The sequence below is a fragment of the Wasmannia auropunctata genome, unplaced genomic scaffold (genome assembly GCF_000956235.1).
Source record: "Wasmannia auropunctata unplaced genomic scaffold, wasmannia.A_1.0 LD334204.1, whole genome shotgun sequence".
Taxonomy (NCBI): Eukaryota; Metazoa; Arthropoda; class Insecta; order Hymenoptera; family Formicidae; genus Wasmannia; species Wasmannia auropunctata.
The window spans coordinates 186668-211446 of NW_012028686.1; the positions used below are offsets into that span (position 1 = coordinate 186668).

Genomic DNA, 24779 nt, shown 5'->3' on the forward strand with positions numbered 1-24779 from the left:
GCACCCGACACACCTAGTCCAGAGCCTCTGCGTGCAAGTTCCATTAATGAGAATCCGCCGCCATTAATATATGTTTCCTAACGTTTTCTTACTCTACGTGTCACTTATTTGAACAAATCCCAGGCGCGTGACTTAAAAATATACAACGCACCTTTCTCGGGGCTTCAAGTTTCTTCAGGATTTCTCGAGCATCATCAAAGGGTTTCTCCTTCGCTCGTTCTGTCAGTCTTTTCGCTCCATTTCCGTCTATCTATTTTTCTTTCGAGTTCCGCGCTTGCTTTTCTTCACTTCTCGTCGTCCCGTTCTATCGTTCTTTGTAGGTCGTCGAACTTTCTTCTTCGTTACGTCTCTATGTCGCGGCTCCTTCTTCTTCTCTTCCCGACTTACTTTCTCATTTCTTTGTTTAGTTTCCCGAACATATATATCCACGCTCAAAGAGAACGCTATATCTATAAAGTAGTCATTTTATACTTGATTACTACCGGTTCTATATGTCGTCGAATAAGTTAGTCATTCCATTTCCAATAGCAGTTACATAAATGATAGAAGATCCCGGCTACTCGGACTTTGCTGTCCTCTACAATTGGCTCACAGATTCTTTTCTTTTGGTGTATCCTCTATATTTCATCCTTTTTCGTAAGACCTATTTTTTATTATTTCCTCTTTTATGTTCTCTTATATTTGTCTTTCGATAAAAAAAAAGAATATCCGTTTCCTTATCTCCTTTGATATCTTCTCTTCTTAAAGATACAGAAATATATTCTTTGCATATCTTGCCGATTATATCGGATTGGTCATTGTAGAAAAAGCCCTTGTCATTAAAAAAGATTTGTAGTAATGAGAAAAGTCGACTCTTGTGGTTGTTTATTAGCTGACCTCGCGTCCTTCCAAAGTCAGTATAAACGAAAAACAGCTCTTATTTATTCTTCAATAAATTTTGATGTAATAGATACAATACGTCTATCTGGAAGAAATTTTTACCATTTACATATCGGCTAATATCCTTTCTACAATCCTTTCTACTTCTATACGAAGTACACGCGAAGTACTTCGCGTTCGACGGATTTTTCCATGCATAGTTATCGTTTGATGCGACTACTTCACTCGATCCGTATAGACCCGTATACGCTTTTCTACATTATTCTGTGTCGAGCGTTTAAGGGGATACAGTCCCGGAGCGCCTAATATAAACGCGCCTTCCCCTCCTCCTCCATTTTCCCACGTTGAGAGGAGGATGGGGAGGACTCACGGTCTCGTTTTCTCCGTCCCTTTTTCAATTTCAAACCCCCATCCGCACAGTTTTGTCTCCTTTCTCGCGTACACGCGCGTATTGCGTTTTCCGCCATTTCGCCTCTCACGGGGACTTTTCTTTCTGTCTACAGCGGACGTGTCCGCGTATATAGCCGAGCGGAGACGCATTAACTCGCAAGTGCTCTCGGATACTATCCGGAGGATAACGGCCTCCTGTGTTTCTTTCCTGGCGGCGGCAAACCGGCCCGAGTGGGAGAGCGCTCCGCGCCACGCCGTTTCGAGGAGACTTAAGAACGGGTAAGGGGAGAAGGATGGCGGCAGGGCGAGGCTGTTTTGCGCCCGAGTCTCGCAGTTTAACGACTATCCACTTGAATCGAGCCAGTAATATCGCGCGCGCGCGTACGATGTACTATCCACCGGCGGAATAAGAAAGCGCTTCTACAGGAGGAACTTATGCAACATTCAAGCGCTTCTTTCCGCCTTTTGGAGGGTACTCCCGCTGCATTTCTATTCGTCGAGGCCGTCGCAAGTTAGCGCGTTCAATGGTATTATAAGTAACGTTCGAAGAAATCCCCCTTTCTTGGAGGAAGATACGTCAGGCTTACGCTTCCTTGCAACTATTACTTTACTTCTCATTAGTGTCTGATGCAATATATGATTGTAACAAAATAAGACGACATTTAGAAATATCCAAGCTTCTATATATGACACTAAACATTTTTTATATATTACAATTTTTTTAAACATACGGCACGAATTTTCTTATACAACTTCAATTTGATGAATTAAAATTCAAAATCGAAAATAAATAATTTCCGGTTCCGGACGGGATTATATTAATCTTACGAAAGTTAAAGACTCGGAATAAGTAACTTGAAATATATGAGAAACTAAAAAAATTATTTTGAAGATATTATATTCGTTACAAATGCTTTCATTAGAAAATTTATTCCCTAATTTAGCACTGTTAATAGCGTCGTCTTGAATTAGATTGCTTTGCCATAGTGTTCGATCATGTGTCTCGTCTACGCGGGATTTCAATGATAAATTATGTGTTCCGAACGCTCTGCAATTGCGGCTAAACAATAATCATATTGATCTGCGATGGTTGTAATGGCGTTAATGCATCGGTTGTCATCGTGGACAAAGACACACGTCGACATCCGAATGGCAAAGGACGTCGCGTGACAGTATCGTTTCGAGAACCTTCCACGTTGGTGGTTCTACTCATCAAAGGGTATCTATATTAATGAGATAGCGTGCAGCGCCAGGCTGCCGCGCCGACCGCCCTTATTACGCGCGAGTGGATGATTTTCGGCGCGCCATGCGGGAGTGGTTGACAAGATGCAGTACGCGAGTATATTATCAAAATTCATGAAGCTCTTTACGAGTAGTACCAGCTAGACGACTGTAGTTCGACAGCGAGTTTAATATACATGGCACTCTTGACACTTTTGCGACAGATTTCACGAGTCGTAATTTGTAAATATTTCGTTTAAACGTTCGTAAGTTTTAAGTGAGTCGACGTGATTCTTGGGGAAAGTATTATAGTCAATTTTCATTAAATTTTTAATGGATTTAATGGATTTAATGGAATTTTTGAGTGGATATATAAAATGCATGGGCAAAAGAGAAAAAGAAAGAGTAATCAAAATTACGAGTTTAATTAATTAAACTTTTGAAATATGTGTTTTTATTTCATTCAATTGTGAATGTGTTATGATAAATAATCATTATTCATAATTTCAGATGTATAGCGGAAGAACAATAAACGATAATAATATGTATCTTTTCTGGTATATTATGTAATTTAATATAATTTATGCGATATTTTTGTATTAATTGAAGAGAAAAATGTATGAAAATTATTTTAATATGTTTATAAATCGTTCCAGTGAACATTTATGGAACTGCAAAACAATTTTCGATGCGCAACAAGCATAACAAAATATTATTATCAGCGTTGCTATAATTAGGTGCGAAGGGTTCGTTTAACAAATTAATCGCACAAGTGCGTTGCGGACCAGAGTCCGCCAGATGTATCCCGTTCAGCACTCGGACCACGTAGTGCGCAGGCAAGCATCTCTCTCGTTCCTGCTATCTATAAAACATGTCCTCACCTCAAGAGTTCTGAACATAATCCAAAGTGCTGTAAGCACCTATTTCGTAAAACAAAGTTTTCCCTTCGGTTACCGGCCATGGACGGTCGCTCGGTATGTCCTACGAGACCCCCTCTGCTCATTTTATTTGGAATCCGTTTCGGGTAGCTCCGATTGCACCCTCAAGGCTGCGTCGATTTTCGAAACTCGTTGCGCATTGCAACGGGGCGTTGGATCGCGCAACGACGAAAGAGAATGAGGACGGGAGGGGGGGGGGGTGGTAAAGAAGGGAGGGTGCAATCGATGCACCGTGCAGGAGAAAGAGCCGGTGCGTGCTCGTGTAGAAATTCTCAATTTGAATCGCTAGCTAAGCTCAGTTACTTTTTGGCAAGTATCGCGTCACTTTGGCAATATAAGACAGCGATGCACAATTCTCGCGGCTGTTGGAGCCGCTTCCTATAACCCGTCTCTTTACGAGTGATACTAAAGGTGTACTGACTGCGTCATTTTAGTTTAAACGTTCGTGTTTATTTTTACATTCGGTCGATGGCGTGTCGTGAAACAATGCGTTTAATAACTCGAATTGTAATGCTCGCCCACGAAGAAAAGCAGGGTCGATGCAACTTCCAAGATAATACTGGCTAAATATTCCAGAGATAATTCCGTTTGTAAGAGAGCTCATAGTGCTCGCACGGAGTAAGTTCCAAACAGGTTTAAGGCTACATTGAATTTATTCTTGTACTTATTCTTACTTTGTTGTGAATTGATATTAATAAATTTTAACGTTTGCCTCCGTTCATAAACAAAACAAAATTAAATTTATTTCGAAATTTAGTAGAATTGTTGTAATCGTTATTGCTTTCATTTCTACTATTTTTATTCCTGCAATTCGAGTGTTGAGAGAGAGAGAGAGAGAAAGAAAGAAAGAAAAAGAGAGATTTACACCAACTTTGTTATATAATTCGAAAAAAGATCGCTTTATATTTGTAAATTTTTATTACTGATAAAATTTTAACAAGATTTTTTTTAGGTAGAGTTTATTGGCTTCATCGCTAAAATAATCCGATTAAACAAAATAATTAAACAGCCTAAATATTGTTACAAATATAAATCTCTGTTTCGATATCTATTCCATTAAAATTGCATTGTGTGTATGCACGTAACGTTATGCAGAAGTATATATTTTTATGTTGCTTTACTTTGTTGAAGCCATACGTATTCACAAAAATATTCTTTTGTTCATTTTATTATATTTCAAAAAATAACCAGAGAAAAAGGAGAAAAAGAGAAAAAGAGAGAGCGAGCAGATACTTTCTTTTTTTTAATATCGGAGATACGAGAAGAATTATTTAAAACTATATAAAATGATATATCTTTCAAAATTACTTTTCTTTCAAGAATCTCAAGAATACGTTTCTTCGAAAGCATGTAACAAGCCGTCAGGACTGGTTATTCCGTTCTAAGTATTTGGCGCATAAGTAAGTTACTTTTGCATCTCTATCTTCCTCGCGTTCATACAAAAGGCACTCTCAGCGGGAGGAGCCCGAGTGCAGAAGGAGCAGAGCCATCCCACGTAACGTCTCCATTTTCTCGCGGCTGAAAATATCCGTGCGAGGTGCGAAGTGTCGGACCGCGGTTTTAAGGCAAGTCGTCGTCTATTTCTTGCAAAAAAAAAGAAACGGAAGAGGCAAAAAGACTGAGGAAGGCGGAAGCGTCGAGGCGGAGCTCCGCAGGTACTTCACCCTATCGTCTTCTTCGTCGACGTCACTGTCGCCGCCGTTACCGCCGCCGCCGCCGCCGTCGCCGTCGTCGTCGTCGTCGTCGTCGTCGTCGATGTCGTCGCTGTCGTTGCAGGCGACGTCAATGTCGTACCGCGGGAGAGAAATCGATTTTATCAGTGCCCCGGAGAGACGTCGCCGACATCGCGCCCAGAAAAACAGAAACAACTGTTGAAGCCGTTCTTCGTAGCCGAGAAACGGCTGAAGAAGCGGCGCGTCGGGACGAGGGATAAAGAATCGACGTGGGATAAAACCCAGATTGCACGCGATTGTACGAATCGCTCGTGTCGGGAGTGATTCTTATAAGGCGAGAAGACTGATGCGATTTTCCGCGGGATCGCGTTGCGGAATGTTGTGCCGCGCACACAACGGGTCTCGCGGCGAAATAATGTTACTACTCCCGTAATAACGATGCGATCGATGATTCTTTCTAGATGAATTGCCGAGCGGCGGTAATCCCCCATCCCTTTCTTCGCAATAGAGTGAATTTTGCTTGCGGTGGCAGCTTTAGAATCGTGATTATCGGAGCGTACAGACACGGTAACTGGTGAGCTTTTGCAATTTACGCGAGCGGGTATTGATAAGTTTTTTTTCCTCTCGGTGCTCGTAAGTTTTTATCTCTTTCAGATGTTTTATAAAAATGCGCAGAGTTGCTCTCGCGACGCAATAAAACGTAACGCTCTTTGTCCCGTGATCGAAAATCAAAATGACGCAAATACAAACTCCGCTCTGAGAAAAAAGATGAGGCAGTTTTTGATGGAAAGTTGTTTCGGTTCAGCGATATCGGTCTACGCGAGGCTTTCGATTTTTAGAAGGAAGCGCTCTCGCGAAAGAATCCTTCTTTCGGATGTAAAATATTTATCGCTTCTTATTCCGGGGGTCTGCTAAATTAATCTCGCGTACATCCCCGCTGCGCTGCAAGATTATCGGTGAGAACATATCGCGCTTCTCATGGCGTACCGAAGGCGACCGGGCGCGCGGTGATTTACGATAAAGAATATGTCGCGCCAGGCGCAACATGAAATATCGTTTCCACGTGGCGCAATAAGATCGCTGTAACGAGTACCTCCGTTCTCGATGTTACAACTGAGATCACGGATCCGCCTGTTTGAAAAGTTTTCTGTTCGCTTAAAACCTCGGCGGGAGGTATATAAAATTGACCTCGTGACAAGAGGGAGGAGAGAGAGAGAGAGAGCTCCCGGGACGGATAAAAGAAAGATCTGTGAGAACTTGTCGATACTAAAGCACGGCGAAGCCGGAGAGAAGCTCGAAGCGAGCGAGCAAGCTCCCGCCGTGTTGTCCCGGGATAAAATCCCCGATTGCACGCAACTGTGTGCCGAGATGTATCGCGCCCGTCGAGTGTATACGGATATATAGGACGAATGTAGTCTAAAAGTAACCCTTAAGACACGTATCACGTGCTGCTGTGAATTGCGCCAGGAAATAGAGTGTCTTTCAAGTGGCATATCCTCTTTGATATTCTCGCTAACACAACGTTTGCTTTACGTTTACCTTTTACGCGCATGCACACACACAATACACGCAACGGGACATTTCTCTTTAATACGCGCAACGATGAAACCGTATATAAATTATGTCATTGCTCACGCGGGGCTGCGCACCGCTCTTAACGTCTAGCATCTTTTTTCCCCCCCTCCTCCCCCCTCTCTTCTCTCATCGAGAGTTCTGCCATCTTCAAGCATTTAATCCGATTCAGCGCTTTGATAGAAGCGAGACATTTGAAATTATTTCGCGACTGCAATATCGCAGCAACGCTGCAGGCTACGCCCTGGACTGAGACGAGAGAGTCGTGTTCAGGAATTCGCTGATGGGAGCAAAAGAAGCGCGGCAGAAAATGTTACAGAAGGAAGAAGCGTTGGCCCGGGATATAACGCGGATTGCAAAGGATGCGTACTCCGTATTTGAAAGTGCATTATATGTAGGCAGGCAGGTATGTAGGTAGGGTAAGTATACGTGAGACGGCGAACGAAAAGAGCACATGTTGCTGAATTGTACCTATTGTAAAAGGAATTGTCTGTTCTGTTTTTAAGTCTTAGGAGAGACTCTTTTGTGTCGTACTTTTCTGCATGTGTTGCTTCAAGTCATTCTCCTTTTGACAAACAATGCGCAGATATTTTGCGCTTAACTTACCGTATGGGAAAAATGCTGTACGTTAATATTACGTGTATAAATTTTCGAAATATATATACTAATATGGAATAAAAATAATGTATAATTACTAAAATATTTGCAAATAATTGCATATATAAATTTTGTCCTTTTAATCGCAGATTTAGAAAAGTCTCAAGTTACTATTATTATTTTGCAGATAGATCGAGATCAAATTTTATTAAATGGGTTATTAAATAAATGTTGGTCATAAACAGCGTTACGCCGCAAGACATTGTCGCATAACGTGTAATCAACGTGCGCAGATTGTGCCATACACCATTCCACGTGCATCCAAACTCTGGGGGAAGTTCCCTCAAAGATTGCTGATGGCAAGTCCGCGGTTGCACCCGGATTTACGGTCGACTAACTTGCTCTGCAGCTTGTGGATCTCACACTACCTGAATTTCCCAGCGTAGTTCCGTCTTAACTCAGCCATATTACATTCAAATGGCCGGATTGCTACATTTAATGACGAGACATTATCATTCCGAATGTCTCGCGAAGAAATTTAACGGAATGAGATTGGCCGCGTTTATCAAGTGTTAGTGCGATTTTGGCCATAATGCAAACGCGGCGCGGCGGCGGCGGCAGCGTACGCAAGACGCGATGAGCCTGCGCTCGTGAATTTAGATATATTTCACCGAAAACAAGTAGTAAATTGGGTTAAATTTCGTTATTGACGATCCAAGAAACTTTGCCAATTAGTATTGCACAGCAAATTTCAACTTTTTCCACCCGTTGAACAATGCGCGCCCATTTATTATTGATCCGACACAGCTAAATTCTAAATTCTACAATGAACATTATATTTAATCGTATCAATAACAAAAGAATCTGACGTATAAAAAAAATTCAATAATTTTATTTTATGACAATGGAAACTTTCGATATCGACAATGGTATGTTACATATTTTTACGATATTTTTATACATATATATTGTCGATAAAATATATGATATAGGTATATAATCTTCTGCGTATAATCTAACGTTATAAAATAATAATTGTAAAATATATTTTATATAGATTCATTTGGATTTGCTTAGTATGAAAGATATTCAAAAATTAATTTATCATCTATTTATATTGCCTTTTAATGTAACAGCATTCCTTTATATACACTCATGTATTTGGTATAAATCATGTACGCATCATCAAATATTTCATATTTTACAATCTCTACCATATTTTATCTACATATTCTATTGCTCGACGATGCACCAAGTTTTATGATACGATAAAAGGCTAAAATGATATTCCCGAGATACTTCTCTTCGAGGAAACCGGCTCGTTCAACAACCAGTCAGTTCGTCGACTTCATCACCAACAATAGTTTCTTCCTTTGTCGACGGGGGCGCATTATTCTCTCTTGTGCTGCTCCACCGTGTTATACAATCTATGCAATTTAAGTCGTGGAATAATGTAACAGGGACTCTCGTGTATACTTCACGCGCTCGTACCGTAACGAGGTGTAAAGGCCGCGCCAACGGACGAAACTTCCATCATCAGGATGGCGTTACACGCTCGCTGCCGGCGAAACGAAGGCGGAAGCTGCGGGCAGGTGGAAAGACGGAATGGAATGAAGAGAAGTCGGTCGGAGAGAGAAAGAGAGAGAGCGAGAGAGAGAGAGAGACTTGCGTTTGAGCGTCAGATATAGAGGCGCTTCGGCCCTTTGAAGTTCCGGAAGTTTCCCCGGAGGCGTCGAGAATACATACGTGTGCGCGTGTGTACCACGTATTCATCTGCCGTACGTATTATCCATCGACGTCGTACGGGTCAGAAGACGCGACGAAGGAAGGACGCAACTTTGTGTCCTGGTAATCAAAGAAATTTTGCCTCAAGCGGGCTCATACCTCTTCCCCTCCTCCTCTCCCTGGTTTCCAAGCGACGCCGAAAGTGCCCTCGTAACGGTCGATTTATTGAAAAGCTTGACGTCGACCCCGTTTCGTTCTGGGGGATCGATATTATCAATTTTGCGCTGCAGAGGTGAACGACGACCAATGGCGTAGCCATCATGATTTTCAAAATCAAATCAATTAAAAATCAGACGTTTATTTTTATTTTACCATCGCAATGTGAATAACGGCGAGTTTTAATATAATTACGAGAGGGGTTGTGAATCTTCGATGAAGATTACACGAACGAGATCGCACGTGAAGCAAACGAGCGAACAAAGTTACAAATTGGATAACGTAATCAAATAGCGAATTTCCTAAATTGTTGCGCACACAGATCGCGCAAGCGACACGCGCGATTCTCACGTTGATTGCATCTCGCTTTCTTCCGAAAAAGGATGAGAACGGGAATAACGGTATTCGTTACATTCGCGGAGACAGAGTTTGCAGCCTTTGCCGGGTTAGACTTCGCCCGTCGCTGAGTTACCGTCTTAAAAAGCAAAGCCGGAGTAAAACGCAGCGACATCGCGGGATATTGCATCACCGGTTCAGGCCCTTTACGGCGGTCCCAAGCGAGCCGAGAGCAGAACATGAAACGATTAAGGACATTTCTGCTAGCTCGGAAGAGCCTCTCCCGAGACGTAGCAAAATCTCTCGTCCGGAGACTTGTTAAGGTTAATTTCACCGTGCAATTCGTGATGGTGTACTTTTGTAAAATTGGATCGTTCAATATCTCTTAATATCCCAACTTTTCTCTTCACACTTTATTAAATATCTTTTAATGCGCCTTCTTACGCTTCTTCTTGTATCCCGATAATTAAAGCGCGAGACGGGGCGCGTGAAACGCGGGGCGCGAATTACGGTGCAAACTCTCGCGCGGATGAAAGAAACGGACGACTGAATTAATTTTGTCAACGGGTATAAATGTTAAACGACTCTCCGCCTTCTGTTTCCTGCGGATGAGATACGTTTCTGTCGACTCATTACTCTTTCATCGCGGCGTTGCTTCCGACACGCCAACGCCAACGCCAACGCTAACGCCAACGTGTACTCACGGAAATTAAAGAAATCTCCCTCGGATCACATACATGCACGCTATTACCATCGTCAAACTAATCCTATTATTATAATAGGATTTATGAAGCGTAAGTTCCGTGATAAAATTTCGTTGTCAGTTGATGTTATTGGATTAAGTTTGTGTCGGAAAACGTCCGTTTCAACGAAATGAAATTACTCGGTGTCTTACGCCGTATATTTTAATTGCCACGCGTCGATCGCTATTAATCTAATGACCTTTTGTACCGAATCGGTCACTTCAAAGAGATAATATGTCTCAATTAATAAATCTTATCAGAAATAGCAATTCGTTTTCCGAAAGTATGATTCTACAAGGCGATTATTAAATACTGTATAAAGTAAAGAGTTTAAAAGATAAAAATACATTCGTGTGATGTTAGCTGTACCGCGTTTATATCTTTAGGAAAAATTCCATAAAAATTAGAAAAACTTCAAAAAAAAAAAAGGAAAAAATTACAGGAATATCTTTTCAACTTGCTATTTTATGCTCCGATAAAAGTATAAATGAAGTAATTTTTAATGAATTTCAAATTATCAATTCCACGGAAATGCTTAGCGTATCGACATGTCGACGCGGTTTGCTGATCGAAATAAATGACAGGTGAAAGTTTTATAGGGAATTAAAACAACGACTCGACCGACATGGTCCGCGCGACAGGTCTTTCATTATCATCCGACGTTTCGGAAACTCGTATAATGTACGCGCACTATATTATTAGCCTATCCTATGCTCAGTTCATCTCCCCTCTTTTTTTCTCTACATTATGCCGTTGATCGATCGGCGTGCAACGTGTATTTTTCCTGCGACGTAAAGCAACTCAATTTGCCAAGGAACCACGTACGTGCAAGATCAAAACCGATAGCGTTAATTAATTTCGGAAAATCGTAATTCCTCATCTGCCATGCACCAGCGACCTACAGCGCCCAGCTGTTATCGTTCTACAGTGCCGCGATAGTATTACGTGCAGGCTCGAGAGCGCATAACTGTTAATTCTGTTACGAGGCAGGAAAATGTCCGGGACTGCTTATGGCCCGACGAGGGCTCTTCCTTCCTCCCTCCCGCAAGACAGGCTCCGCCATCGCACAGACTGACGGAGCATTATAAAATTCAAATGATGTAGTAACTACCATAACTCTCCCACCTCAATATTCAGCGGACCTTTAATGAGTGCTAATATCATATTAAACAACCGGAGAAGATCAGATCATTACCGTCAAAGAGCGAAATAAGTAGGGAATTTAGTTATTCATTATTCATTACGATGTTAAAACTCGGTGAACTCCGTCGCTTTCTCGCGATGATAAATCGCATAGAAAATTGATCATTCGTTTCACGTGCGAAAACTATAATAGTACGCATTGATTATGGTGCCTGTGAGTTTTCATTGTCCGCCCTATTTGTACAGGCAATAAACGGGTCTGCGATAAACGTTTGCTCTATAAATTATTACGCGGTACTTGATGAGTAAAAATTTACAGAAATAATAACTGTCAGCCACAAAATGGTGGGCAGTTAGTTATCATTACGGATAGTCCATAAGTATATAACCAGAGAAGATAAAAACTTCATATTTGCTTCATTATGTAATCTAAGCAATTCCCAGTGTATGTCGCAAATTTGTTAAAGTGACATAACTTCAGAATACAATTTTTCTTGTTAATTTTATAGATCAACGATATTACATTTTGTAAGCGCAAGATAATTTCTTAATAAAGATTAATAAGACAGAAATAACTAAACAATGTCAATGCGAGCTGACACTGCACGGATGTTGGTGTGTAACAATTTTTATTGTTACAATATCTAGCCACAAACTGCGCGTCGCATTTTTGTCGGTCTTCAAACAGTTCTTACATAAAGCCGGAATTCACTGTAACGAATTAAAATGACGAGCAATTTTATATATTTGATTATATTTTATATATTAAATTTTAATATAGTTGACAAACATCTATAAAAATCTCCTCCCAACCTGTGAAGATTAATAAGAGTGTAAAAAATACAATCCAACTTCATAAAACATAAAATAGATTTTTGAAAACTTATATAAAAAAGATCTTTAATCAAAAGCGGCAACCATTCATGCGATTTAACGAACATTGCACAAATCAAAAGTTCCGGCATGATAGGTACGCTGTCGTTCCCGTTGGATTAATTATTCCACGAATTCTCTTGTTAAAGATGTCGAAATTGTCGTGGCGCGTAACAAGGCAGTCCGATTGAAAAGTTTAAATTAGCGGTGAGCATGAAAGATTGACGTGCGGCCACCCTGTAATTTCAAATTTGTTCGCCCTTTCTCGTTCGTGTTCCCTTTATCACTTTTATCGCACGCGTCTCGCAATTGAATCAAAGGCGGATTTAATCAGTAACCTTCCACGCTCTCGCTTTCCATCATTAGAGTACAATGAATTTGTGAGCTGTCCTATAATTTCGTTAATTTTCGTTAAATTAGTACGCCGGAGTGATATGAATGTAATTGCGTTGTTTTTAATTCCATTATATCTATAGAGGCACAAGCGTTGCGGATAAAAGTTCCTTCAAAGCCTAATTTAAGGAGTAAAAAAAAATGAGTTTATACAAATTGAAAATATGTATAAATCGTATAAATATAAACTGTTATCTGTTTTTATCTCTGTACTTACACATATATATTTCCCTTTGATATCTGTATCTGAAACAAATCTATATTTGGAATAATTCATAAGAGTTATTTTTACGTATACACTTTTATATTAACGTTTCTCGTGATTTATTTAAAAATACTTTCAGAGAGAAAGCGATATCTGTTCTTGTGCCGATCGACTTTTTTGTACAATTCAAGTTATAATCAAGTGAAATCTAATCAAAAATCGAAGAATTAAAAGGCGTTTTTCACTCAATTTCTCGTTAATTTTCATTTCGTTGTAATCGTTAATTCTCGCAATTTCCAAAACGACATTTATAAAGTTTTAAATTTTAGTGTCATAATGCAGTTACATTCTGCATTCTAGTGGAATGTGAGCATTCCCACGCTTCGCTAAGAAGATAAGATTCTATGTCATTATCGACCCTTGGAACGTTATATAGCGGTTCCAATTTGCACTGTTCGCTCCATTATAAATCTTCCTTTAAACATACGATGACGACGTTATCGCTGTTATTTTTCAAAACCGATAACGCTCGCGTGTTTGAAATTTTTTCATAAAATTCTCAGCTCACGCCGCGATAATATGTACCTAAAGGACACAGGGTTCGAAAAGGTTGTCGCGTCAGAGTGCGAAGCTCAATGGTGCGTCGACGTTCGGGAGGGAGAGGGGGGGATGTCGGGTTTGCACAAAAGGTCCGTAAACTCGGAGGAAATTGCTTTCTCTCCTCGCTTAACTCAATTATTCGTTACTTTCGCCCCGTTAAAGCGCGTATCGCGAGAAGTTATCCTTTCTTCTCATCAAAAACTGGCTCCGCGCACAACGAAAATGCGTTATCGTGCGTTTAATCCTTAACTCCAATCGCGGAAACTCGACCTCATCCTCCGCCCGTAGGCCCTCTTGTCCTAGCGCGTTTTCGAGAGGCTATCTCATAAACTCTCATTCCCCCTGCTGTCCTATTTCGTAACGTGTTACTTAACTTAGTTTCATTGGTGGTTGCTTGCGCGGATTAATGCAACACACGACAAGCGAGTTATGTTAAAAGAAGTTCTTGTTCTTTACGCTAATTCGTTATAGTTACGCTGGCGTATAAATGGCAGCGCAATGAATAAATAACGTTTTGCAAAGCGCGACGCAATTACGAAAGTTCTGATGACGATATACAGTATTTATGCTGCTGTCACATGACTTTAATGTGAAATATTACGCAGACACGTCAGCGTCAAATTTGATCAATTAGCTTAATAATTATGACGTAAGCATTTATTTGCCGCAATTTAAAATTTTATCTCAGACACCTGTACAGGCGGGCTGCTAGTGAAGGTCGGCATTTACGCATTTTAATACGTAATTTGACTAAATTGAAATTGATGTGTCATCATCATCCGTTCCGTAGCTGTGCTTATCCTCGATTCGAATACAACTTTAATGTACCGCAGCGTGTCGTATTGCTTACGCATTATCGTCTTATTTTAGAAAAGCTGCCTCGCAATGGTGCAAGCTTATCCGTTTTCGTATTACCGTGTTATTTAGGTTACTCGCGCGCTAAGTTGTTTACTGGCAGATGTAATGAAGATTGAAGTTAGGTAAGACTAGGAAAGTTAGACGCTCGTCCGTTATTTACGTTAATTCGCTTACTCTGTATATTATCCTGTTTTTCTGCCTTCCCTTCGACGAATACCTTCTGATGAATAGTCGTTGAATATTTTTAATAAATAAAGTTTTACCTTCCCCATTGTAAAAGAACAAAATTTTACGTTTCTGTCCCTTCTTTTTAAATCGCATTAAAAAGATGACACCGCAAATGGAGTTTACAAACTGGATTTCCGTCTCTACGCATTCTTTAAACGAAATTATCGTTCAGCTGCAGAGCGACTGAAATTCAAATTAGCTTTTATCTTTTTGTTTGTTTTTTGACGGGTATGTTTGTTATAAATATAATCCGACTGTGTATATTTTTGGCAATAGTTTTAGCAAAGTTGTGTTTATTTGTAGTACGCACATGTAAAAGAACCAAGTCAAACTTAATGAGAGTTTTTTTTTTTAAGATATTCCGTCGTTTTCAATAAGTTCGAGTAAAACCTCAATCATCTCGTATTTATTTTCATTATTTTACGTTTCGCAACCGTATTGCAGATCTCACAGAAAATTCGCGAAATTCTCCATGTCGTCTCGTACCAATCTCGTCTCTTCGTAATAGACGACGAATCATGTTTGCGAGCAGATGATACCCATCCGTTAATTTCTATCCGACGTACCATATTTCCCAGCTGACTTCCCACCCATCGTACACGAATTTCGAAACGCCCGTTCCGATTCCGGCGGAATCGCGACTTGCGTAACATACTGCACGTAGTTATGTTATTTGTGCCCCAGCTGGCGCACGGGGGGGGAGGGGGGAGGTGCTGCACGAAAATTCTCCGTTTCGGCGAACTGTAAAAATTGGCGTCGTGCTTTGACGGTAATCTCGGAAACCCTCTCGATCGAAAGTGCGATCAGATTGGAATTCTTTTTTTTCCCCTCCCCCTCCCTCTCGACGGCGACACGGTTCACCGGCCGTTACACGCCATACGGAGAGATATAGATTTATTTCGTCCGCCGCTCTGTTACATGCCTCGAATGCTGATGGGATCTACAAAACGTGAACGCTCCAGTTTTACAACCGGTCGCGGGTTAGTATCGCTTCGCCGTAAATAAGTGACGCCAGCTGCGAACGCGGTATTCGCATTTGATTGAGCGTCGTCGTATAAAATTGTTGTACGAGGAACCGCCGTGAAGAAAACCCAAATTAATTATGTATGTATAGGATAACCCTAATCCGTTACAATATTTCTTTCAGTGTATTTCAACATTGAGTAGCACTCGAGATATGCGGTATAAACTTTTATAAGAGATAAGTTACACATTTTAGATTTTGTAAAAAATTTATTATTAATAATTAAAAGTTTCTGAATGGTTACTGAGACTATTCAAGTAATTAAAAGAAAATACATTTCAAATACGAGAAGAAATTGATGTACTGCTTAGTTACGTATTAACAAGTCAGAAAAAATTGATGTATCGATATGTTGTTACGTATTACAAATAGATTTCGCGACTAATGATTTATTCATAAAAATCGGTTGTGTGACTCGATAAATTGTTTCGTAGGTCAAAATCCGACAATGCTTTTTTGTCTATAAATTGTAAAATAAATCCAACACAAACCATTTTTCTCGAAAAAATAGCAGAGGAAGGAGGAAGAAAGAGGGGAGGAGGGGGGGAGGGAGAGCGTTCAATTTTTAAATTTTTTCACCGTCATGCTTTTTTTTATTTATCTACCGAAACGCATGCATTTCGATTATTCTTTTGCAATATTCGCATATGGACGGAATTTATAATCGTGCTTGGTTTGATTGCACAATTCTATTGACATAAAGATTAATATTCGAACCTTGTTAAATATCATTTATTGTTGATTGACAGTGTTGTATTTTTAATATCCTTAATTGCATTTGGATCTTTCGTCGCACCTTTGCATGTATATTTAGTTTTGTTTTTGTCAATAACTTTCGATATAAAATTCTGTTAGACAAAATTCATTGGAAGTTAAATGTTATAAGATTTGTGCAATTTATTTGCAACTCAAACACGTAATTTGCAAAATTTCCGTAAATCTCCAATAGTTTATAATTCCAAAAATATTAGAATGCAATAAAGAAACGCCTGACGATTAATAATGCTCCAAGAAATTGGAAATCACGAAATATTGGTAATTTTTCTTTCATTCAACCTTTCGAACACGTAGAGGTTCTGTATATTCCTAATTTCCTACTTTATTAGTCAAATTATTATGCGTGCACTCGCCCGCTTGAACACGAGCGAGCCCTGCAGCCATACTCTTCGTATCGTAAATTTCTGGCACGTAGCGGTCCGCACACGTGCCCACACGTGTGTTGATGTACATACGCGCCAAAAGTTCCGGCTGCGAAAATATGCAACAGTGGTTCAAGCTCAATTAAACTCGGCACGTTACTCGAAGCGTTAATTTTCGGTTAACGCAAGAAGCACTCGTATCACATGCCAGTCTCACCAGTCGTCGGACCGACGGTGAGGTGAAACTAGTGGATTAGTTCTTACAGATATCGGGTACAAGTCTCGTCGAAGCGAACTATAGCAAATTGTTGCACTGAAAGCTTAATAATGAGCCTTTTTGAGAGCTTAACGGTCCTGCTGAACTACTTTCGCAATCCTCGTCCCCAAGAGATTTATTCACCTATAAGAAGTCGCGATTATGATGGCTTTGCATTAGCGCACGTTGAAATGGCATAAAATTAAGGATGCGTAGATAGCCGGAGATTGAATGGCCTGATTTGACTACGAAATAGTACATTAGCTAAATTATGGACAATTACTATAATTATCTTTAAAAAAAAAACGTTAAAGTACATAGTAGTATTTTTATTACTTAGATCTAATTTGTAGATTTTATTATGTATAGATTAATTTCGAGATAACGATCCTAAATTTCAAATTAATTGCATCTTTAATATTGTAATAACGATATATTTTTTAAAGTGGCTCATACAAACAATACGTAAAGTTAAGAAAGGTAAAGAACAATTTTGCTAGATTCAGATTTGAAAATCATTTTTGTTCAATAATCCAAATAATTTTGTGGGAAAGTCAAAATAATTGCTAGAATATCAAAACATGTTACATTAATGTTTATCATTTTTAATATTCCAAGAACATTTTTTGATGATCCAACAAGAATTAATTTTCAAATCTGTATTCAGCAAAATGTTTAGACCTTTCAACAAAATCGTTCTTCCCGTGTATGATCAATGTTCATAGAAAGAGTTTACAAAATATCAAAATTATTATGTAATTAACGATCAATGTAGTTTCGCGGATTAATGTAATGTCGCGCGGGGGCTCGTATTTTAAGCCCGATTAAAGTATGATATCGCGCGACGCGTATCGTTGGACATAAATCCCTGGGCTTCATCCGAGATTAACTGCCAAATTTGACCTCCATCAAGGAATATCAGAATCTCGGTTTAGCCTAGCGTTTCGCAGCGCGGGCAGAAACTTGGTCTAAAAGCTTAACGAGCCCCACGATCGCGACTGCGTTTGCTTCGACACGAGCCAAGACGAGAAAGTACTTATCTTCAGCGCCGAAGGGACTTCTCGTGCTGTGTGTCTCACAGGCGACCCACTTTCTGTGTAGGTGTACAGCCAATCCCAGCCGTAGCCAGCTGCGGCTACGACGGAGCTTGCGATAAGCGCGAAACGAGCTTTCCATTACTCCTTCGAAGACGCGTAAAAAGTTAAGTACCTTGACTTACGTACTTACGTAACAACTCAAGGTTTGCCTTAATTAATTTCTTTTTGTAGCTGTCGTAGGGCCGGACGTGTAATTAAACTCGGCATTTAATACCGCCGCTACTTCCGGCCTGCATGGTACCGTGTAATTGCAATGGAAACGCCTCGAGCGTTGCGCAGTTGTCCCGTATTTTTCAACAGCTCTATTCGGCGATAAGCAAACGGCGCTGCGTTATATTTAATCATTAAACGCAAAAGTGCTGGAGGTTCGAAATTAAAATATCTCGGCGCGTCTTCCAGGTAAATCTGTACCTCGCGGTAAAATAAAAATGATGAGAGCTGTGGAGAAGCGCTCGAGTTTACAAGACCAGCAATTTTCGGACGATTTAATTTTGCATTTTAAATATTACATGAAATCCATTACAGAGGAATAATATAGCGACATAAATTACGAATGATGAAAAATGAGTATAAAATATTTATATGTGTTACATTTTTCGTTCATAATTGTTCATATTGTGTGTACACGTAGAATGTAATAAAATTTTAATTATATTTCCACAATCTGTCTTACTTTACAAATTAGATAAAATAATAATTTATGCCGTTTTCTGTGCGGCGAACAATTTACCAACGAAAAAAATATACACTTTAAATTCCAGTTAAATCAAATTTCATAGAAAAATAGAAAAGATCTTCATATATTCACTCTTTGTACAGATCTAATATGCTCTGTATGCGAAGCAAAGTGAAAACGTGCTCTAAAATAAAATTAATTGTTGCGCATATTTATTTATGTGTACATAGATATATATATATTTTTTTTTCTTTCTATCCATGTGATGGTATGTGTGCATGTGAACATTATCCGTTTTCTCATTTTTCCGTCACAGTGCTGTAGTGAGGTTTCGATTACTCCCAAAGCCATCCATCGCTCCATCTTCAATTACACTTAATCGCCACGACGTTCGCAATAAAATGGTTACCGCACTATATCTGTCGTTTGCGATAGCTGCGCTTGCTGCTTTTTCGCGCTAAAATGTTTGCTGCGGCAATAACAGAGATAGAAGAACTCGCGAGAGACTTTCCTATATCTGCGATGTTTTCCGTTGCGTATAGTGTCATCTTAATTTATCCGACCTTGGAAAAATTATTCGGGGACGATTGCTATCAAGGAGAGCGCAATTCACAACAAAGGAAAGAACAGAAAGACAGCAATGTTCGATATTCGTGATGAATCAAGGATCTCTTCCCAAAGTGCACGTTCCAAGGACACGATTGCCAGTAGTCGAACTACTCAAAGTTCTGTAACCGCGATAAACTTCATATTCAAACAAGAACTTCAGGATGCAATTATCTTAATCCGTTACAATTTGCATTTCCCTTATCACACACACACATACACACATACACACACACGCACGCACATATATATATATATATATATATATATATATATATATATATATAATATGCACACATATGATTTTATTTCGTTCGTGCAAAACCTAAATTCTGATTTACTCGCGTAAAAATCTTGAGTATTGTGGCAATCTGATCTACAATGCAATATTATCTACAATCAATTTTTATATTGCTTTAAATAATTATTCTGATCTTTAACTAACAAATCCGACTAACCGCGGTATCGAGAAACGAGGGACTCTGTAATTTAGTAGCACGGCATAGCAGATACAATGGCTTGGGGACACTGTTACATGCTAAGATTAACGGGTAATCCGTTATCCGACGATGCGGTTCGTCATTGCGGGACAAGCGATCGCTCCGGACGTTTAATCGTATCCCCCCATGACTTTTAATTAGAAGCCGCAATGACGGACTGTATAGTTCGGGTGCGCGTCGCGCGGGCGATACTCATCTCGAGCGCTACAATATACACGCTGGGGTCAGGAAGACACCTACGTATTACCGGCCTTGTGACACGGTGATCTCCACGCTCAATGACCTCGCTGCATAATGAGGTGTCGAGAGTTTCATTGCGACAGTACACACCGCACTCGTCTCGTCTCTCTTTCTACGGTAAAATGGATAGAACGTCGCGGCATTCAGAAATAGTCGATAAACACAATTTATTTTAGTTTTAAGGCGACGCTAAACTGAAGATCAAACTCTACAACGTCGCTGTTTTCTCCACAATTTGTGCGTATGTATGCGTGCGGTATTGATGCAGTAGTGTGTAGTAATATGTTCATGTTTACTACCACATCGATATCGCACGCATAATCGTAACAAATTTTTAAGGACATAAATCTTTTACGTTAGGCATCTGAGCCCAATTCTATAAACTCAACATTGTTTGGACACATAATTCGCATCTCAGGCTGCTTTCATTTTGTATCAACAATCTGCCAAATTTTTTTTAAGTAAATATTGGCACACGTTGACAGCTTTAGATGCCATATTGGACCAAGAAAAGATAATGGAAATATAAATTTCTTAAATTTTTTTCGCTCTCAGTCGACTATAAAATCGCCTTAAAATCAGTTCTTTGCGCGTTCGATTTGAATCGCTAAAATTGTTATAGGAAATCGAATTATTTAAAATACAATTTACAAATAAAATTGACTGTCGGGCTTATTTCGGGATGTATGGCCGCAAAAAGCTTTAAAATAATTCACAAAGTACTTTTAACGAATAAAAATAGATTTCATGTATCTACAATTATCTAAATTACTGGATATTCTTATTAATTCTAGACAAATTATTGTAAATGTAACTAGCACCTATCTATTGTCCAACATCCATTAGCTTCGTTATAATTATATTATTGTCTAAAAGTACAATCTCTAAATTTCAGTGATATAATCGGCTTTTAATATTACGTTGTACATTGAATACTTATTAATTTCCATTATTGTATATCGTTTAATTATAACGTATTCGTTATTTCATAATAAATGGATTTTGTCGTTAATCATTTTATGTATCATTTCGTTCTTTCCAATGAATTAAACACAATACCTGTATTTATTATTGCAGATATTTTATTCTGTACAGACCTAAACGAATTTTGATTTTATGATCATTACGATTGGGAATTCAATGAATGATTTCCCAATTATTTTAGCTAATTTTGCAATAAAATGTGCAGAGTTCGAAGAATATTGTCTTATATCGATTATGAATTCTACTTGAACGCTACAAATGCTTTAAATTAAAGCATTCTTTTATTGGTTAATTAGTAGAATTTTTTTCTTCTGATTGGTCAAATACTTTCAAGCATTTGTAACGTTAAGTGGACTGCATCTCTTTTATTTACTGATAATTAAAGGTGTCCCTTAAAGGTGTCCTTCGAAGCGAAACAGAGAAAGTGAGCAGTGCGAAAACGGAAGTTCTCTAAGTTCACCGGAAGAAGTTTCGCGGCTACACTGCATTCGCACCCCCCGAAATTAACATAAGAGGCCTATCCGAAACTTGAGCCTTCACCCGGAGAAACTTTCACGAAAAGATCAGAGACTGCTGTAGGTTTTCGGAGTTTACTCGACGGCGAACGCAAGCCGGGCATCATGTCTCGTTATTCACGCTGTCCGACTTCTTTCGCGCTCGCACGTCGCTTGCCGCGGGGCTTGTATTTGCCATTCCATTAGTCGGAAAAATGTATGAATATGCAGCAAGAACGGTTTATCCGTTCTGCTCACGTCATACGGATTTACGTGTTAGTGTCCCCGACATCGTACTTAAAATTATATTTCCTATAGCGACGCGACGAAAAAGTTCTCTAGCCTCGGATTAGTTGTCCAGCTACGGAGCTATTAACCGGACGTCGAAATTATTATTTTCTATATCTACGTTGAAGTGATTTTTATAGCATTTTTGTGAAACTTGTCTCCGACAACGATTTTCAATTCAAATCGAATACTTTATATCTCGTATATGTAAGCAAAAATTTTACAATTCACAAATATTATCTCTTCTCACGTTTCCTTTAATAGTTTACTAATATTAAATATCGATTACTAAAAAAAAGATTATATAAAAACATGCAGGGCAATGTTTTGCAATAATAAATGTTTTTATAATATTAGTTATCGGGCATACATCGACGCTGCGCTCAATGCCTAATTGATGACGCATACATTGCGGTGTGCATAATTAGCGATGTTTGGAATTATTAATAGAAGGATTATTAATAGAAGATTTATTACTCCCGCAGTACATATCTGGTATATATCACTCGATGATATGCTGCGCGCTCTTTATACTTTCATGTAGCATGTTACTGAAATGTCCATCCAAATTGAAGATAGAAATATATATCCGAAGATAGTAATTTGCATGTTATATCAAGAAGACGTGTGTCTTGGTCGCGAGAGTTCAACGGAAAATATTATTAGTAATGATAAACCGAGAAAAAATGGTGCAGGATCTCGCGCAAAACGCGAATCGAGCGATTAGTTTCACTCTTCAAAGAAAACGAAAAAGAGAAGTTGGCGGACGATAAAGTGGTAAAACGAGCCACTGAGAATGACACATCGCGCGAGTGAAAGTTGAGAAACACTTGTTAAAGTACATTGAATTAATTAATCCGTAACAAGGTCGTTCGTGCAGTGGGTTACATTACCTGACACTCGTACGTCCCATTGTCTCTTTCTTGGACGTATTTTATTTGAAGGGTCCAATCGTCAGAGCCCTCGGGATGCAGTACTTGAAATCGCTCGTCGTTCGTGTATGTGAACATTGAGCTTGTTAAAACGTGAAAGTCACGTCGCCGGATCCACGATATCTAAAACATATTATATGACGTATATTAATTGACGAACAGTGATAATGCGAATAAATATTTAAAAAACTATATATTAATAATACTATATATTAATAATTAATTATTATTTATTATATTAATAACTATATATTAATAATTCATTTAGTAGTTTTTATTACTGTTTTAATGTTTATTATTGGTTAAATAGTTTTATAATAAAAAGTAAAAGATAGGTGATAAAAATAAATATACGATAAAAAATATAAAAAACTTCGGATTTTTTATGCAAATAAATTTTGTCTTAATATGGAAAATACTTTTATTTAGCAAATTAAAATGTCAAATGAATAATTAAATTTTATAGACATATTTATAACAAAATGAGAGAAATATATATAGATTGAATTTCAATTAAAACAAATATTGCTAAAAAACGTGGAGCTACCAGCATACACATTTGCATTCATATAAATTGGATTAACATAACCGATCGGATTTCATTTGAAATAATGCGTCAGGAGTTTTTAATGGCTCTTGACGGGCAAACAATAATTATTTTTACAGATATAAAAAAGTTATAATAAAATGGTAATGGTACAAAACGTTGCTCTTATGTAAATAATAGTAATCTATATATTACGTGGAACAGGAAAGAGATTTGGTACGGGAATATGTCATGCTAAAATAATCCTGTGTTTGATACATCGGCGCTTTTGTGTAAATAAAGCGAAACAAGATCGTCATATTATACCACACAAACTGGAAACGTATTTATAACTTCATATAACTGTGAAAAATTTCAAAATAAAATATATTATTATATCAACATATAACATAGTACACATGTACAGGGTGTCCAAAAAATCGCTCGCAATACTTCAGGAGATGATTCGGAAAAAAGGAAAAAAAAATTATATAAACATAGGTCCGAAAATGAATTGTTTCCGAGTTACAGCCACTTTTATGTTAAAATAATTATAAATAAATCGTAATAATAATAACCATAATAAGTTATGATTATGACAATAAAAAATATATTACGACTTTTAAAAATTATAGCTACTTTTATATTAAAAAACTGTAATTTAGTTAATTTTTTTAAATAGAAATTACCGTTTTTTAAATTATAGTTGCTTTTAAAAATTACTTGTTAAAAATTGTAATTTATATTTTATAATCATAATTTATTATGATTATTATTACTATTTATTACGGTTATTATAATTTATTGTAATTTTTATTACGATTTATTTACGATTATTTTCACATTAAAAGTGAATATAACTCGGAAACAACTCATTTTCGGACCTATGTTTATATAATTTTTTTTCTTCTTTTTAGGTCCTATATCACCTTGCGAAGTATTGCGTGCAATTCTTTGGACACTCTGTATATAGTAATTTGAAACCTATTTTAATTAAACATTAGATTATTACAAGAATGCAATTATGCGTTATGTAAACGTCATGAAATTTAATTATAATCTGCAACACGGAGGACACATAATGCTGCATCCTGTTTTCAATATGACGTTAAACAAGAATAGAAATTTATCTCTTCTAGATAATGAATTTTGCTTTCTTCTACTCCAACTGCACTGCACTAATACTTTAATATAAACAAATTTCATTAGAGAACTTTAATTGTTAAATCCTCAGCAACACTGTTATAATACTTTTTCTACAAAAGCAAAAAGTACACAAATGGAAAGAACTAATATATTAGTTTGTTTCTTGAAGATATGCATTACAATGAATATTAAATAAATATTAGAACGTATATATATGTATGTATATATATATGATGTATGTATATATATATATATATGTATATATATATGTATATATATAT

The 24779-nt window shown here is 38.1% G+C and overlaps 1 protein-coding gene across 5 annotated transcripts in view; it reads right to left on the bottom strand.

The window, feature by feature from the left end:
- The window catches only part of LOC105459175 (hemicentin-2), a 261045-nt gene that overhangs the window by 61356 nt on the left and 174910 nt on the right, over nt 1-24779 (bottom strand). For all 5 annotated transcript variants that reach the window (XM_011704973.1, XM_011704972.1, XM_011704976.1 and 2 more), the window contains one exon: nt 22788-22949. In XM_011704973.1, the coding sequence (XP_011703275.1) occupies nt 22788-22949 (162 nt within the window). The remainder of the gene's footprint in view (nt 1-22787; nt 22950-24779) is intronic.